The sequence below is a fragment of the Silene latifolia genome, chromosome 1 (assembly GCF_048544455.1).
Source record: "Silene latifolia isolate original U9 population chromosome 1, ASM4854445v1, whole genome shotgun sequence".
Lineage (NCBI taxonomy): Eukaryota > Viridiplantae > Streptophyta > Magnoliopsida > Caryophyllales > Caryophyllaceae > Silene > Silene latifolia.
In genome coordinates, this window is record NC_133526.1 from 11,704,616 (window position 1) to 11,723,202 (window position 18,587).

General features: G+C 37.7%; 4 protein-coding genes across 4 annotated transcripts; 1 reads left to right on the forward strand and 3 right to left on the reverse strand.

Moving 5' to 3' along the window:
- Positions 1 to 113: 113 nt before the first annotated feature.
- LOC141598706 (uncharacterized) lies at positions 114 to 4,338 on the reverse strand. Its single transcript, XM_074418446.1, has 10 exons — positions 4,244 to 4,338; positions 3,358 to 3,447; positions 3,155 to 3,271; positions 2,257 to 2,799; positions 1,746 to 2,041; positions 1,438 to 1,537; positions 1,302 to 1,361; positions 1,092 to 1,175; positions 884 to 1,000; positions 114 to 637 (listed from the first exon to the last, which is right to left on the reverse strand). Exons 3-10 carry the CDS (start codon positions 3,188 to 3,190, stop codon positions 335 to 337), a joined length of 1,539 nt encoding a protein of 512 aa, XP_074274547.1. The 5' UTR covers positions 3,191 to 3,271; positions 3,358 to 3,447; positions 4,244 to 4,338; the 3' UTR covers positions 114 to 334.
- Positions 4,052 to 7,565, reverse strand: LOC141598696 (pentatricopeptide repeat-containing protein At4g20770). The gene has a single exon (XM_074418434.1). It carries the CDS (start codon positions 7,393 to 7,395, stop codon positions 5,092 to 5,094), a length of 2,304 nt encoding a protein of 767 aa, XP_074274535.1. The 5' UTR covers positions 7,396 to 7,565; the 3' UTR covers positions 4,052 to 5,091.
- Positions 7,566 to 11,928, forward strand: LOC141598713 (GPI mannosyltransferase 1). Its single transcript, XM_074418460.1, has 5 exons — positions 7,566 to 7,655; positions 8,707 to 8,976; positions 9,174 to 9,356; positions 9,733 to 10,271; positions 11,040 to 11,928. The coding sequence occupies exons 2-5, from the start codon at positions 8,712 to 8,714 to the stop codon at positions 11,352 to 11,354; spliced, it is 1,302 nt and encodes a 433-aa protein (XP_074274561.1). The 5' UTR covers positions 7,566 to 7,655; positions 8,707 to 8,711; the 3' UTR covers positions 11,355 to 11,928.
- Positions 11,929 to 12,924: 996 nt separating this feature from the next.
- LOC141598723 (cysteine proteinase inhibitor 6-like) lies at positions 12,925 to 16,886 on the reverse strand. Its single transcript, XM_074418470.1, has 4 exons — positions 16,387 to 16,886; positions 14,132 to 14,351; positions 13,524 to 13,669; positions 12,925 to 13,304 (listed from the first exon to the last, which is right to left on the reverse strand). Exons 1-4 carry the CDS (start codon positions 16,654 to 16,656, stop codon positions 13,161 to 13,163), a joined length of 780 nt encoding a protein of 259 aa, XP_074274571.1. The 5' UTR covers positions 16,657 to 16,886; the 3' UTR covers positions 12,925 to 13,160.
- Positions 16,887 to 18,587: the final 1,701 nt, after the last annotated feature.

Here is an 18,587-nt window from a genome sequence, read left to right on the forward strand (position 1 = left end):
TACGTTAATTTTAAGCAAAGCTTAATAGATAATACCAACGAAATATGGTTAATAATCACAATTGCAAAAACAAAAAATGAATGTCCAAAAAGATGGAACAAATTCACTTGGGAGAAAAAGGGAAACAGAGAATAGTGTAATTACATTAAAAATTGAATCAATAAATCATTACGGAGGATTCATTTACCACCTTACTGATTATAGAGCTATTCAACCACAAAACAAAAGCCACCTATCTATTTTGTTACAAAAGAAAGAATAAAAAATATCGCATATTTACTCGAGGGGTTAAAATTAAAGGCAAAAAAAAAGGCGAAAAAGAAGGTTTATGCAGTTAGGCATGAATAAGGTATCTGAAACTGAAATCATATGGTACCACATCTAGTAATTCTGAAAAAGGCACATCTTTAGTTGTTTCAAGAAAGCAAAGAGCTTCTTTCTTGAGCTTATCAGGTAACTGAAGACATACCCACTCTAGCAATGAGCTTAAATCCTTTGCAAACTCTAGTTGATACCAATCCAACAGTTTCGGTATTGTAAACTTGTTATCCTTTGTTATGCCTACTACTGCCTGTATATATTCTTTCTTTGCTGCCTCCAACTCGCTTTCGATTTGAGATGCCGTATACACCCTCACCTGGAGATACACTATTGAGTTCATATTCTTTACAGGTGGTTTGCCCCAACTGACAACTGGGGTACTCAAAGAAAACTAATCGGTATTACCGTATTCTCCCTCCCATTTTTCGTTCTCATACACAACTCAAAACTTGAACCCATGACCACGATAATGATGTGGTCCGACTACAAGTGAAAGAACCAGTAAAAAGACATCAAGACAACTCGGGATTAAAATATAACGTCTAAAGCGATAAGCACTTACAGCAGGAGATGACCAGCTTCCACAGGACAATGCAAATGTAACCAAAGGTTCTGCACCCTCCAAACCAAACATGTTGCTCGCCTTCAGGTCATTCCCTTTAGCAGCTCTTTTGCCACCCTGTTGGCGAGATACATGCGTAGCAAGATCAATGACATGACAAGTGCTCAGGTTAAGGAAAACAAAATGATGGTAATAGTTACCAACTTACCTGTTTGACATAGAATGGCAATCTCAAAATAAAATGCTCTATTGTGATTGCAGTCATTTTCTGACCTCCCACAGTTATTGTTGCCTGCGAAAGAAGAATTTTATCATTCGATAATAATTCTCAGAGCTTGACCAGGAACAAAACATTACATATACAGACTAATATTTTATCCTAGCTCAATGAATTCAATCAAAATTAGAGAAATCATACCTCTCGCATCAGTAAGACGACCTTTTCAGGACTGTCAGGAATACCATGTTCCAGAAAAGCCTGAAACCGGGATAATTTAGGGAAAATACAAAGCGAAGTTGAAAATTCAAAATTGTACTCAATAATGGTTACTCACATTCATCATGCATGAGTTGTAGGTGTTTATCCAGAATGCAAGCTTATGTTGGTGGCTAAGACCATCCAAGTTGACTTTGGCTAGTTTTCCAAGGAGGAGCCTGAGCACATTTTTGTAAAGTGAACACAAAACACAAGTAGTATATATAAACAACACATGTCACCTAGCATAGCTGGTAAAGTCATTGAAGAATGGTACTTATAACATGGTTTGAAATCGTCAAACATTAAATTATCCCTTGTGGTTCCCTTTACCTGAAAAAAACGTTAATAAACTAAGCAACTGCTAAGAAAGGACGGGAAATTTACTTTAGTTTGTGAAGCAAGAACAAAGCTTTTTTCTTCCACTTAAGATCAATTGAGTTTGCATCCACAATCCAGAGGAACTTGTAAACACCAATGTCTCTCGCCTTGAATTCGGCACCAGTTCCGTAAGGATCCTGGGTTTCAAAATCTTGATCAGAAACAAAGGGTAAGGGACAAGATGATTGTGTCGTTTTCTCATCTTTATAGCTCATCCTTGTAAAAATGCTACACAAACACTTCAGTGTATCCTCTGAGACTTTGTTTGGTTCGCTGTCTCCTCCTAATGCCTTGTTTACAGGCTGAAAGATGGAATAATCAGAATGACGTCTAAGCAGAACTGTAACAAGGTCAAATAAATACCACTGATGCAGCAGTGAGTTTTATACGAGACAATCTCACGTGTGAAAAACTAACCCAAATCCTTGTATATTCCTCATTTAATTATAGGATTGATGGGTTTGTCTCACATATAAGAACGTCTCATATAAGTTTTTGGGATGATTATGATATATACCTGCTCTTGAGGAGAAATTAGTGATTTCTCAGATGGTTGACGCTTGAAAGACGACTTTCGCAAAGGCGTCTTTACTCTGGAAAGTTTCCTATCTGGAAACTGCACATTTTCTTTCCTTTTTTCAGTTTTAGAAGAGTTCACCAAAGATCTGGAACTTTCATGTGACTGAATCCCCGAACTTTTACACCTTTCCAAAATATCGTCAGTGGAAGTAATATCATTTGTAGCTCGATTTTCATTAAGTAAATCACCGAGATTTTGTTCGGGATGATCAGAAAGTCTACCCAATGACTGTGAAGACTGGTCAGATGCCACCGATACCGTTCTAACAACTGATGTTGGAGATTCCTCTAAATCAGATCGGCTTTCTCTAGAAGCTCGAGTCATAATTTGCTCGAAGTACTCCATTGGATTATCTGATTTCCTCTTTGAGCAAATGAAGACAGCTTCCTGGTATAAACTCTGCCTGTGAATTACAACCTGCTCCTCAAGCCGAGTAACCTCTTCTTCTAGGACAGCAATCTCGGCAACAAGCTCCTGTGCCTGAGACCAAATGAACCCCTTTCAGCAATACTTACTAACTCTAGCAAGTATGAATCACGTTGCTAGAGCTTCGATTATACTGATCCAAGTACTAATCACTAGTAATCATGAGCACACGACTACTTTTTTTATGAGGAGTAAAGGGAGCTTCATATAATTGTCAATCACAAGAAAACTAGAGTTTCATATAATTGTCAAAATTTCAAAGTGATATGATTGATATTTGAATCCCTTAACCTGTCATATGCACAATCCCTTAAGGCACTAGGATAACGTAGTATAAGGATATCTACTGTTGTTTACCAATTAATCATTGACGTAGACATCAAAGATAACAAAGATTGGTATAACTAACATTTGGAGGTAGATACGGAGGCAGGTGTGACAGCATATCCAGAGGCCTGTTAAAGGCTTGTTTTAGAGCCCTGTGAATGTTTTCTTCATCTCTGAGCTTCTTCTTCAGCTTGCCAACCTGCAAATTCAATTACAACAAATACAGTGACCCAAAGAAGATTTCAACCTTAATGAGAAAAAAAAATGATGGTATATGTTAAATACATCTTGCAACAAGGACAACTTTAGTTCTCTACTAGTTTGGCTTCCACAGGTTGCCAGTTTCTTAGAACTTGGTGATCTGACCTTTTGCACCTGTGAGAAAGTCAATTGAAGCTATTATAATAAATCATCAATTAGTCTTTTGTAGTGCGGTTTCACACAACATTGTGTAAAACTGACACAGGTCATAAGAAAGACATGCCCATGTTAGTGTGAAAGTAGTTATCAAAGAATCAGTTTTACAAAATACATGTGTAAAGTCACCTTACACGAGTATTTGTGAAAAAGAAAACAGAGTACTGAGCAATGAAAGCTTACTTTCTCCATTTCTAGCTCAAAAGAAAAGTATTTTTCCCCTATTTCCATTTCCATTGCACAACAGCAGGAAAAGGCAGGGAATATGGGACCAAATTTTGAGGGGGGGAAAAAGAAATAAAATTCAATAAATACAGATAATGTCATAAAAATCGAAATTTAAACCAAAAATTAAGAAAAGCCACGACGATTTCAAAAGACAGCTGATGATAGACACAGGAAACAAAGATTAAACTAAAAAAAACATTAGAAAAACATAGTATAATTAACTATAAAATAGGGAGTAATAAATTAAGTTAAGAAGTGGATGATATATACATACTCACGCACGACTGAAAGCTCTGGAGCTAATGTGTGTCACTTTATAGACAGCAATTTGATCTATTGTTTATTTGATTAATCAGAGGAAAATTCATAAAATATGAGGTAAGTCAAATAAACAAATAAGTGAGCCAAGAAAACAGATTAAAAATTACAGGAGGTTAGTGGGCATTAATTAACTACTCCACCATTTTAGGAGTAGTACGTATTTAAAATAAATGGGAAGGAAAGTTTGAATGAAAGTCAGGAGTACCCAGTATTCCAGTAACACAATGTCCCTGGATTTTCCTGAGTTCTGTCATCAACCTCTGTATTTTAATACTACATTGCTGAATTCTGTGATCAGGCTGTTTCGATAGCAAAAGTGAAAAATATCCCTCCAAATCCCTTCCCTCCATGTTTATCATACAGTGATGCCCTGTTAATCCAAAACAGGGATTTTCGATCCCTGTTTACTAATTCCACATCAACAGATGGCATAAGCTGATTTTCATAAGATCTTCAATCTTGATCAAAGGTATTCAACAATGAATCCCTATCTATATATGGTTGTAACTTGTTAAGTATATCTTCATCCCACAAAAACTCCAGTCCCTCAGAAATACTTGTTTTATGCAGATGATTGTAACTCTTGATTACACTTGCACCGCTGGCCATAGCTCCAACAGGTGTTTTCTGCTACCTTTAAGCCTTCTTGTCACAGAGACCAACAACAACATTACCCCATGCCTCAAAGGCTCCCGCAAATTGTGAAACGCCCAACATAAAGCATGACACAGAGAAACACAAGTTCACAAATAGCACAATATCATCACAGCAACTCCAACAATTTTGCAGCTTCACAATCACAGAACAATTTTTTTGCCGGTGTAAAGGTAGCACAAGGACAGTTTTTATGCTGACAGCTTCCGTATCGAGATCATGATCACAACCCACACTCTCTTTTTTCCTTGCTAACAAAGGTATGCTGATAGGCATAGAACCCTGGTCATGAGTCATGAGTACCATCTCTCAATGACTTTACCAGTAAGTTAATTGTTGTGTGCTACCTCTCTCGTTTATATGACTATATCAATCACATTATGGTTGAGCCAAGAAAGATTAACCAATTTCACAAGTTTTAAACCTGTCTACGTTATCCGTCCAACTATATCCTCCATCCTTATTTAAATCATTGGTATCCATAAGCTCTCTAATAGCCCTCGCTTCTTCCCACCTCCCCTCTGAAGAATAGATATTGCCCAAAAGCACATAAGGTGTACAACTTCTTGGATTCAGGGAGAAGAGTTTTTCTGCAGCTCGTTTGGCCACAAAAATGTCGCTGTAAACTCTACACGAACTCAGCAAAATCTCCCAGATAACAGGATCATCCTTACATGGCAATCTCATGATTAGCATTTCAGCTTCATGTAATCTCCCAGCTCTACCCAAAGCATCAATGATACATGTATAATGATCTAAACTTGGCTTGATTTTGTGCTTTGGAAGCATTGACTCGAAGATTTTTATCCCTTCATCAACTAAACCGGAATGGCTACAAGCTGTTAAAATAACTACAAAAGTTATATTATCTGGCTCTTCTCCTGCACTAATCATACACGAGTACAGACGCGCTGCCACGTTACCATATCCATTTTGTGCATACCCATGTATCATCTCATTCCAAACGACGACATTTTTCACAGGCATTGCATCAAATACATCCTGAGCCCCCGATACGTTACCACATTTACAGTACATATCAATCAGAGCACTTCCTACATATATATCATTTATGAATCCAAACTTCACTATTTGAGCGTGGAGTTGTTTACCTTGAGATGGAAAGGACTGTTTGGCACAGCAACTTACCATAGTGGCATAAGAGAATTGGGTAGGGCGTATATCTCGTCTTCTCATCGTATCAAAGAAATCAAATGCCTCCTTTTCTCTAGAATTAGCAGAAAATCCAGCCAGGATAGCATTCCAGCAAACAATATCCACTAACGGCAGTTGATCAAATATATACTTTGCAATATCCATCTTCCCACTCTTGGAATACAAAGTGATAAGACTGCTGCCAACATAGATATCATTATTAACCGTTGCCTTAAGTGAGACAGCATGGACTTGATTTCCACCTTCCAGAAACCCCATCTCAATGCACGAGGTTAGCACAATAGCCAGTGTGGTACTATCAGGCTTTACATTTTGCAACTGCATCTTCCTGAAAAGCATGATTGCCTCTTCATTTTTTTCAATCTGTGAATACCCGGAAATCATAGCATTCCACGAGCTTATAGTTGGGTTAGCCATTGTATCAAATAATCGACGGCCAAGTCTAAGATCACCAGATTTGGCACATGATGCCATCATATTGATTAAAGTCACCTCATCTGGCTGGTAACCAGATGACATCATTTTCTCCATAGTCTCCATGGCTTTGTCACACTTGCTAATTCTGCCATATCCAGCTATCATAATATTCCACGAAACGACACTTGGTTTGGATAGATTTTGAAATATAATATTAGCACTATCCATGTCGCCAGCCTTGGTATACATATCAAGCAAAGAGTTAACGAAATAAAAATCATTTCCAAATCCAAGTTTGACAGAAAGACCATGCACTAATCTGCCATGTACTTTATATGGCAAGCCATCATCCTCCCCTCTAGCACAAGTATTAACAATGCTAGACAACGATACCGAATCTATGCAAACTCGAGTCCTATGCATCAACTTAAACACTCCCAACGCCTCTTCAATTCTTCGACCCTCCACCAACCCACCCATCAATGCTGTGAAAGACACCTCATTAGGCTCCGGCAACTCTTTAAATGCACGAATACCCTCACCTACACATCTACATTTACAGTACAACGTAAGCAAAGCATTCCCGACAAACATATTCTTGTCAACCCCAACCTTAATCGCGAGACCATGACACAACCTCCCTAACTCAACCTCCAATAACACGCTACAAGCACGGAAAACGCTAGCCAACGTAAAGCGGGTAGGCACGAAACCTTCTGAAACCATCATCACATACATATCCAACGCCTTACCGTGATCACCAACCTTAACAAAGGCGCTAATCATATTATTCCAGGACATCACATTTCGGTCAGGCATTTCATCAAACAACTTGTGCGCATCAAACAACTTGTTAGCCATACATAACCCACTAAGCATAGAGTTCCAAGAAAAGATATTTCTTTGAGGCATTTCATCAAACACACGGCGTGCAGAAATGGGGTCATTACATTTAAAGTAAAAATCAATGAAACGGTTAAAAAGGTAAGTATTTGATGGTATGGAAGAACGAATAATATGGCCATGAAGAAGCTTCCCAAGTTTATGCGATTTATGAACAATGCATGATTCCAGTAAGTTTGCTATCAAATCAATGTGTTGCCGAAACATAATGATTTATAAAGAGTAAACTAGTTTTTTTAAAAACAGGAGGAAGGGGTATTTAGGTAACACAAATTGTTATATAGACGGAGGTATGTCTTAAACCTTAAGACGGGTCAAATACATACCAAATTACACGGGTTTTCACAAGATTGATCCGTTCTGAATTCCAGTGCAGACTACTCCTTGTTGAGATCAGATCGGTTATTACCAGATTCAGCATCAACAACAACAACAATAACAACTGCACTGCCTTAACTTTTTTCGCTGTAAGTTCCGCACTTGACTGCAATATTTGATCTAATCATACTACTCCCTCTGTCCCGGTCATTTGTTGTCCTATTCCATTTTAGGGTGTCTCAGTTAATTGTTGTTCTTTCTATTTTAAGAATGAACTTGATGAGCAATTTGATCATTCACACTCATTTTGATCCACTTGTAATTTAGTAATTGACCCCCTCCTCTTTCGTTGGTGTTTGTGACAAAAACAAAGGACAATAATTGACCGGGACGGAGGGAATATTTCGTTGCAATTTGGAAATGTCAGCTCTTCACTTTCTTTAATTCTTTGGATAATTCCATCATTTTAGAATCAACATATGTTTCTTGATTCATGTTTTACATATTGCTCATCTCTTGTTGTCTGCATTTTAATTAAGATTTCCCCATACTATTTAGAATTGCTCTATTTGGAAATGCAAAACGGGATTAAGAAATCACAGTCGATAATGTTCGATATTTTAATTTAGAATGGGATTTTACTGTGGCTTGTTCAATGGCGGAATCAAGATTTGAAGTAATGCAATATAACCTAATCTAGAAAAATAATCCATAAACGTGAGGAAGCACATTAGTCAAGTAATGTAAGGAGACTTTTTTTTTTTTGTTACGAAGAAACTCGTAGCCGCTAACTTTGGTGCGCACTGGGTAAACCCTCGGGTATATGTGGTAGCCGCAAACCACGTATACCACGTAAGCCACCCAAGGATGACAGGCTCGAAGTCTATAAGGCATGGACTCGGGCCAAGAATGCTCCACAAGATTTGCTCTTGGGGAGGCTTGAACCTGGGTCTCTGTGAATTTCACCGAAGTTTTAACCATTAGACTCCACCCTTGCAGGCAAAGACTCGATATAGTTTATTTTGAAACGAATGTCGTGGCAAGTTCATTTTCCTTTGCTATATAGGACTATAGGAGTGCAATCGGCTTTTTCTCTCTATGCGGGGGTTGGTTTCAGATATGATTCACTGTATTTAGAGACATGCTACTGTTGCTGATGTATGGCAACTTCCATTGACTAGCTTTCCATTTATATCGCAGCGATAATGATTACTTTCCGCAGAGTGCTAGTATTTTCGACAGCCTTACGTGTGGCCTTGATCATTTATGGAGACTGGCAAGACTCTCATATGGAGGTTAGATATACTGATGTTGATTATCTCGTCTTCTCTGATGCTGCTGCTTTGGTGTCCAAGGGAGACTCTCCCTTCAAGAGAACCACATATCGATACTCTCCATTGCTTGCCTTCCTACTCATACCAAATGTTATCTTCCATCCCTCTTGGGGGAAATATCTTTTCTCGGCTTCAGGTTTATACAATCTCACTTCATCATCTCTCCTTTACTTCCTCTACTTTTATCAATCAGCCAATTTTTTTCAGGCGAGACTTCAGTGTCAATGTCATTTACTCTACTCTCATTTTGTTTTATACTTTCAGCTTTATGGAAAATGTAAGGTCCATGCCTTCATTTTAAAGAGACTTAGTTTCTCTCTGTCTACCTTGCAGATCTGCTGGTTGGCTACTTGATTCGCACAATTTTGAAGCTCCGTGGGGTGCCGGATTCTAAGTGCTTGTACTCTGTAATGGCATGGCTCTTCAATCCATTTACGTTTACCATTGGAACCCGCGGGAACTGTGAACCTATTGTTTGTGCAGCTATCTTGTGGATCATAACCTGTATCATGAAGGGTATAATCTACCTTTGCCATTTTCTATCTGTATTTAAAATGGGTAGTCTGTACTGTGGGCTGTCTTTTGTTGTCTTTGGCATTTGTCTTCTATATCGTCGCATTGATTTATGTCAACTTTACCATGCGTCCTCATCCATGAGAGCATCATGCCTCAGATTGATGCTTCCCTTGACCTGTAGGAACTTGTTTTTTTGAGCCTCATGTCCTCAGGGGTTAAAAAACTTAGACGTATGTGGTTAAAATGTTCTTTCAAACACTCTCTTCTTGGTTGGTGCTATACTGCTATTATTGCCATACAATTGAAACTTGAGGCAATTTTAGGCAAGCTTTCTGAACATTTTACGTCGTTAAATTCTGTGTATTCCATTTTACAGGTCGAATGTATCAAGCAGCTATCTGGTATGGACTTATTGTCCACTTCAGGATATATCCCATTATATATTCACTTCCCATCATATTAGTTGTTGATCCACGTTATATCCAATCTGGTCAGAAGCCTGAGCTTGTGAAATGGAGTTCTCATTCGGGAAATGCTACAAAAATATCAGATGGAATAGAGTTCAGGACATTATGGACTATAGTGGGAAGCTTTTTCTCACGCACAAGAATCCTATTTGCTTTAATTTCGGGTTCCATTTTCCTTACTTGCACTGCTGTTTTTTATTACTTGTATGGGTGGGAGTTTTTGCATGAAGCACTGCTATACCATCTCACTCGCGCTGATCCAAGGCACAATTTCTCTATATATTTCTACCACATTTACCTCCATTACCAACAAGACTTGTCAATTGCAGAAAAGCTCATCTCTTTCCTGCCACAGTTTACACTGCAGCTGGTTTTGATAAAGAGCTTCGCCTTAGATCTCCCTTTCTGCTTTCTGGTGCAGACTGTGGCATTTGTAGCATTCAACAAGGTTTGTGCTGTGCATCATGTTTCCTGGAAGCTAAGACATGCAATTACAACTAGTAATTCTAAGTAGACTTGGCAAACAGGCCATCCGGTTCAATATCTTGGCTATATTATGCATCTTAGCTTGGTTACTCTTGGTATAGCCTATTTCGGCTCAATTGGTTTCTGGTCATGTGGTTGCAGACTTACAGGTCGGGTCATTTGGTCTGACTTGGGTCATGTTTATTAATTTCAAATTAGTCACTTTGGGTCAATCTCAAATCTGGTCATTTTTGTCTGGTGCTCCGGGTTGGGACATTTCTGATGGCTAAATATCCGGTCTAACAAAGTTTAGGCTAGCTACGGATCAGATTAGGTCAATTTGGGTCATTGGTTAGGTTTAGTGTTTCCCAATATAATTATATGCACCACATATCATTGTGGATTTAATTTTTTTCGTTTCCACACAGGTAATTAAGGCTCTGATAGATTTTACCTGGTTCATTCCGGAGCCTTAACTCTATTTCGGTTTTTAAAAATCGTTTTAATCTTTTCTCTCGATTTAAATTTTAAGTTTTTATAAAAGAAAGACGGAATTCGATTTTAAAACCCCTAAGTTTATCTTGACTTTCCATTACATTTTCGTTCTTCCTTTTTGTTTTTCATCTTCCCTTTTTTATTCGCATTTTGAGGCGTGCGTTCACCCATGGACGGTTCGAAAGGATGATTCATGTCAGCCGACCCCAAATCATTTTGGGATTAAGGCTCTGATGTTGTTGTTGTTTCCACGCAGGTAATTACAGCACAATATTTCGTGTGGTTCTTTTGCTTGCTACCTTTGGTACTGCCATGGAGCAAGATGAAACTGAAATGGGAAGGATTTTTCTGTATTTTGGGTTGGATGGGAACTCAACTTCACTGGCTAATGTGGGGCTACCTGCTAGAATTCAAAGGAAGGAATGTGTTCTTGCAGCTCTGGATTGCAAGCCTACTCTTTCTGTTTGCTAATTCAATTGTTCTTATTGCTATAGTTCGTCATCATCGATACACCCCAATTTTTCAACGCCATAAAAGTCATAGTTCTGAGGAGCACTTGAAACTTAAGTAAGTCCCAAAGATTAGCGCACCGGTAGATGTTGTATGAAATGGAGTTGAGATCTGGGTCGTCCATTTTGACACATGAAATATTCAAGCTCGAAGATCTTGGTTTAATGCCGTATCATTTTAGTTTTGGTGGAGAGAACATTCCTTGGGGAATTTCCCAACGGCCTTGGCGGCAGGGCAATAGTCATAGATCTCAAGTAGGTGTCTCTGATCCATTTCATCTGGTAGTACTGAGTTTGAGTTAGCTGGTAGTATTTACTCGAGTCAGTCCAGCAGTTAGCGGAATTGTAGCTAGAACATTTCCAAACCGAGTTTTGGTCAGGGCAGAAGCAAGAATTAGGACTGTAGGTTTGGAAATTGGCTACAAATGGTGCAAGTGACTAGTCTGTCTTAACTCGGCCACCTTGAGTAGCCCAATCGTCTGCATTCCTGAGACTAGCATATGCATTCATTGGTTGTGAGTCTGGGAAGTTGATTTCTGAGTCATTGGTTGTCATGCAATTCCGGTAACTTTGAATGATTTTGTAAATGGTTGACGTTTTTTGTGTTAATCTGATTCAATGACAATTTCTACTAGAGTGTAACCCTGTGATAAGGGTTCGACCATAAAATTACACTACTTTATTTTTAATATATATATACAGATTGAGCATCGAGTCTCGAGAGATCATGTAGTACCATGTACCAAGAATACAAAGGCTACGATCCCTCATAGGCTCCGAGTTATGGAATTGGCAGGGTTAAGACGAATAGGACATACACGACTTCCATGTCTGTTTTTAAACAGCTAGTCTTGCTATAGACAGATATATCCGTCTACAGCTAAAGACGCGTCAAATAGCTTGAAAGTGGTGACATTTTTAGGCCCCAACACCCCACTTGTTGCTTGTCCTATTAGGAATGTGGTATTGTATTTGACCCGTCTTTAGTTATTGACGGATATATACCGTCTATAATGAGATTTTATGGTTTTTAAAATATGAAGAGACTATTCATAACTTGTCCTTAATAAAAATTGTGTTGAGAATTGATCATGCAAGTATGCATGGACTTACCTCCGGATTTATCCAACTTGAGTGCGACATTGTCTGAGCCGGTCACTTGTATGTGCTATCGGATTTAACCAATGATGTTTGGAATACGCTTGCTAAAGCAATGATAGCTCGCTCCGAAAAAAACAACCTTAATGGTACTCCTTATCTCAAAACTCTAATTAAAATGACAATTCTCTCTGTTTCTTTTCGCCGATTTGAGTCGAGTGTATGTAGAAAAATAAAGGGGTTTTGGTATTGATCTCTAATGGCTTTTTATATATAGCTCTCATTTCATGTATGTCTTCGTTGAAGCATGAACTGCTCAACAAGTACGTACATTCTTATTCGGACACGTATGTCTTGCGCTTAGGCAAGTACAAGGAGTCAAGGACCCATATCAGCTGAGCTACAACTACAACACATCATTAATTGATCCAGAAAGCGTCAAAACCGAGGGTCAAACCCCTGGAAACCTCGGCTATTGAGGGCCACGACAAATTTAAGCACATGAGACGGGGCAAAGGATGCCACCTGAGGTCCTTTAAAAGCACAAGTAACCTAAGGTCCTTCATTATTAGGAGAAAAACAGCAGGGAACAATGTACAAAGCACAAGTGCACAACTGTCAACCGTCTCTTGGTCTTTTTCGACATTAATAAAACCATAATACACACACAGCCCACACTGGAGCAACCATCACTAAAGTTAAGTCATAGTTCTCAAGTTGAGGTCAGCATAGTCTCGGCATTAGGTACTTAAAAACAGTAAAAGGTTACTCTAATGCTCAGGCTGAATGGATCCAAACTCATGGAGGCGGTAGACCCCCTCGCTGTTCTTGTGAACCTCCACATTGAAGTCTTCATCCTTCTCTCCTCTCTTCACCTTCAGACGCAGGTTGAACTTTGCAGAGTCCTCAGCAACCTGCCAACATACACAACAGCTTAATTAGAATGTATGACCACCATCCATCCACAAAATAAATGAAGCTTCATATCCTCCGAATTCATTCTAAATTTATTGAAGACTGGTTTCCAGCTCAGAAAATACGGAAACCTTTTTTTAAAAAAATGAAAACGATCAAGAAATAGTCACGTTAGGTCAAGGAAATCACCAAACAAATACATTAGAACATGGACAAACCTCAGCCTTAGCATGAACAACTTCCTGTAGTTCATAGGGAAACAAAGAGTTGGACCGCTGTTGTATGGTTTTCAGGGCATGATTTGCAGCATTCTGAACTTCAGGGTCATGATTCGGCACTTCCTTCCACCCTGGGGCATGTCCTTCTGATAACAGAATCACAGATTAGTTTAGATATGCAAGTATACAGGTAAGCTTATCTGATTATATAGCCAGTATAAAGTTAAACCTATGTTGCTCGGACTCTTCAATATGACCTCGAGGACCCGTGTCGGATACTGGACACTCGGACATGGGTGGTACACTTGGACACTTCATTTTAGACAAAAAAACATGAATTTTTTTCATAAAATAGGCGAATCCAACACTTGGACACGTTCAGACATGTCTACCCGAGTCCGAGCAACATATGGTTAAACTATTAAAGTCATAACAAAATTAAGCTTCAGTGCAATGCAGAATACAGATGAATTATAATAGTATCTTTGTCCAGCCAGTCCGTCTCATTATAGACGGCCACTATCCGTCCCTCTATAGCTATAGACGGATAGTGGCCCTCTCACAACATTAAAGACTGCTTAGAATTAAAACAGAAGTTTGATGATTACCTCTACAAGCACCAAGGTCGGAAGGAGTGAATGAAGGAGAATCACCAACATGTTTGAATTCCTGAAGTTCCTTAAAGTCCAGCCATGGCTTCACCCACACTTTTGCTTCATACAGTTTCTTCTTACTTGCTTCAACAGCCTCAATGGTTAAGTGATGCAGCGTGCCAGCAACAGTCTGCTCTTTTGCTTTGATGACCCTTCCGAACTCAAGGGTTGCATTCTACATTTAAACAAAAAATATAGTGTGAGCCCCTCTTGCATAAATTTCAGGCTACCAAGCACTTGACGAACACAAAATATAATACAAAGAAAAACATTCATGATTCCGCAGCTTGATTTCAGGTTAGGCTTATATTATATTTTCTGTTTCAATTCGAAACAATCAGTCTCATTTTCATCAGATATTTCACTGACCTTCCTATTTAGGTGTCAGTGTCACTGGAACGAAATCCCAGTTACAACTCACGGCGAACTCTGAACTTCCTAAAGAAGTACTGCGTATAAAATTGTCCAAAATTTTTAATACAGGCAAATGAATTTCAATCACAAACTATGTTACCCAAACTCAATTAGAAGCACCCAACACATTACACATGGGTGCCAAGGCGCAGTAGGTAGATTATACAGTATAACTAGTTGTACTGGTTGTATAGAATAGAACCCGAGCTTTATAATGTGTTTACTTGAGCATAGACCTACAAGATCACGAGTTTTGCTTTATTGGAAAAAATCCGAGCTCCATTATAAAAATACTGAACTTAAAAAATTATAAAAAATTATAGTAACTCAAAAAAAATACTCCCTCCTATTCTAAATAACTGTCCCATTTGCCATATTTGGACATGGTTTTTTACTTTCCTACCCTTAGCTCTTTTCTTTATTTACCACCCCAACCATCCATAACCCATTATATTCAATACTTTTCATTATTTAACTCTCATATTCTTACCCCTATACAATAATTTTCATTATTTTAACTATATTCCTTAATTTTCGTGTCATTGTCCAAATGGGACACGTATTCGGAATAGGAGGGAGTATATATAAGCTCAGTTATGGTTTTACACAATGTCAGTTATATAAACGCAGCCACCCTCAAAGAATGCTCCACAAGATTCTCCTGGAACTTTCACCAAAGTTTTAACCACTAGACTTGGGCTACAATTGCAATTACAATTGCAATTGTAAAACCAAGCAAAAGAGCAAATCTCTGGTTCAATTATCGAATAGTAGGTCTATTGAGAGATGCTAAGTTACTGAGGAACTATAATACTCCCACCATCCCATTTTTATTGTCCCTTTCCCTCTAAAAATTTATCCCATAATTGCTGGCCGCTTTCTAAATCTAGTAAGGAAAACTTGTAAACCTCCAATATTTAGCTACCATCATCTTAATCCCAATTGATATTGTCTTCATTCCCTTTTGTGTTAAATCAAGGGGTAAGATTGGTATTTCAATCTTTTCTTAAATCATCCCAAAATAGTTAAGGGAACAATAAAAATGGGATGGAAGAGTATAAAATGATTGACTACAAAAAAAACATAAAAACAAAAACAAAAAAAAAGGGTGATCTGCCGATAACTTAGTGAGGGACGGCTTGGAACACGTATGAGTTTGTGTGATTACTGAAAAGTGAAAATCAAACTCCATCAAACTATTCACCGAGACGGAGGAAGTACGAGTAAAATTCATAAAAGCACAAAATTATACACCCTCCTATCCACTATTTTCTCCCCTATTTCCTTAAACAGATTATTCAGGTTTTCTTCCTTTCTTATTTTAGAAAGTTTTACTCTTATTTTATTCATCCATCTCTCCTATTACCAAAACTCACTCAACTTTTACTCTTATTTTATTCATCCCTCCCTCCTATCACCAAAACCAACCTAACTCAAAATTTCTTATTTAATTACTAATTATTCATTCCTCTCTCCAATTCACAAACCCCACCATCTTCTTTTATTCATTCTTTAATCATCTCCTAAAATTTTGTGCCCACATCAAAGGGGAAGAAAATACCGAATAAGAGGGAGTAGTTGATTAGTTTAAGTGTGACCGACAATCATTAAATTCACACAAAATAAAATAATATAAAATAAGTAAAGAATGGTTAAAAAGAAACCGTAAGTCTCGTGAGAGACCATCTAAGATGTAACATGGAAAATATGAATCAAATACTTATCATTATCATGTGAGATCAAATACTATTGAGAGACCGTCTTTCTGAAGTTTATGTGAAAAAGAAAGGACCTGCCTGATTAGTGTTATGTTGATTAACGGCAAAGCGAGCAAGAGACTCGATCTCAAGATCATTAGGAGTGCCTTGAGATTCACGTACTCCACCGAGAGTAGCCATGTTTGATGATGATGATGATGATGATTGAGTGCAATACCCAGAAGTTGCGATTGCTTCTCGATTAAGGTTTGAGAATAAGATGAATATTAGTATTAATGAGATAATAAGGTGAGATATTTTGGGATTATTATTATTAAGTCTACTTATAGAGGATGAGATACGGTTCATTTAGATTTGATTTTGGTTTCAAAGGAAGAATATATTGGGGAGTTTTTATTACAAAACAAAATCAAAAATCAAAAAGTTATTTTCGTTTGTAGAGTTGATGGATTCTTTATGAGGAGTTTCTTGCACGTAGCGTATCCTTTACTTTGCCACTTGTCGCTTTCCCAATTTCATGCAACATCTCAACTCATCTCACTCGCCTCATTCAATTCCTTGATATCCACTATTTACTTATTCTCGCCGACCTCTTTAACAATAGTTTATAGACCCACAAAATCTCATTTGTGACGGCACGTATCCGTTACTTTGGAGTGACGGATACCATTTTTCCTTACAAATGACCCAAATAGAGAAGAGAGGGAAGCACATGGGGTGCCCCCACCTTGTCCCCCCCCTATTCGTTTTGTGAGTGGCATTATCCGTCACTTGCTCCGACCCGTCTTCAACAAGACTAATTGTTATAGACCATACATTAGATGTAAACTCTGTTTGGCAGTATAAATCAGGTATCTTTTTTCATCAAAGTAGCTTTTTTGCAAAAAGTTTCAGGTAGCTTATTTATTTGGAAGCGTTTGATGAGTAGCATTTTTTAGCAAATAAGTTACCTGAAATAAATGCGTACATAATGTAGCATTTAACATTTCAGGTATCTGATTATATTTTACATACCATTTTTACCCCTTAACATAAATGATAATAATATTAAACCATGTCATGTTACGTCTTTTGACCACATATCAAGTATCAACTACCTTTTCAGTTAGTTTGCCAAACAGTTTTAATAAAAATCGATTCCTTATCGATTCTTAAATTTAAACCTTTTCGGTTTCGGTATCATTTCGTTTAGTGACCTTTTTCATCAGTTTTTACCAAACAGAGCCGTAGTACATTTAATTGTGTACTTTCTGAGTTCTATTCTAAAATTTTTGAGTTTTGCTTTAAAATATTATAAGAGTTTTAGTATAAAGTTTTTGAGCACGTTCACCTTAAACATTAAACTAAAAATATACAATATTGCTTAAAAACTATACATATAAATTCAAGTATGCTAAAAAAAAATGCATGTATGCTCAATAACTAAAAAAGTTTAAGATAATACATCAACTGCGTAATCTTTTTTCTCCCTCAACAACGCTCTAACTTAGAACGATTTCACACTAGATTAAGATAAAGGGGGTGTTTGGTAAACGACGGATTGGGAAATTTTCAGCATATTCAAGGCTTTTAGCATGTTTGACTCACCAATCTACTATTTTGAGTGTTTGGTAAATGGCATATTGAAAGAGTAGATTAGAGCTCAATCTCATCGTTTCCAATATCTTTTTCTACCCAAAGATATTCACATTAGTAGATTGTGAAATATGAATCCGTCAACAATCTACACATAGATACAACAATCTATTAACCAAAATCTACTAATTACCAAACACTTCTACTAAATCTGCTAATTGAAATATACTAGTCAAACCTATTAATCCAATCTGTCATTTATAATCTGCTTGACCAATCTGCTTCTGCTAATATCAATCTGCTGATTACCAAACAGAGCCAAAGTTCAAGATAAAAAAGTTTGTGATTGTTTTTATGCGGTAATCTTTTACAATAGGTATTGGTATAGACGGGTGGACGAACAGACGGGTAAAGACCTCTAATAAAATGGGTAAGGGGGACAAGGTGGGGCACCTCCATGTGCTTCCCACTTTATGGCAAATGGGTATTTTGTGAGGGAAAATGGTATCCGTCTATACGTATAGACGAATAGTATCCGTCTATAATGAGAATTTGTGAATCTTTGTGACTTGTGTGATCTAAAATCACCTACTCTCTCGGTCCCGATTAATATCAATATTATCTATTTACGGTATTATTTTTGGAACGAAGTCGAAGGAAATAAAGTTGAGTGATTGAAAATAATTAGTGAAATATTCTCAACA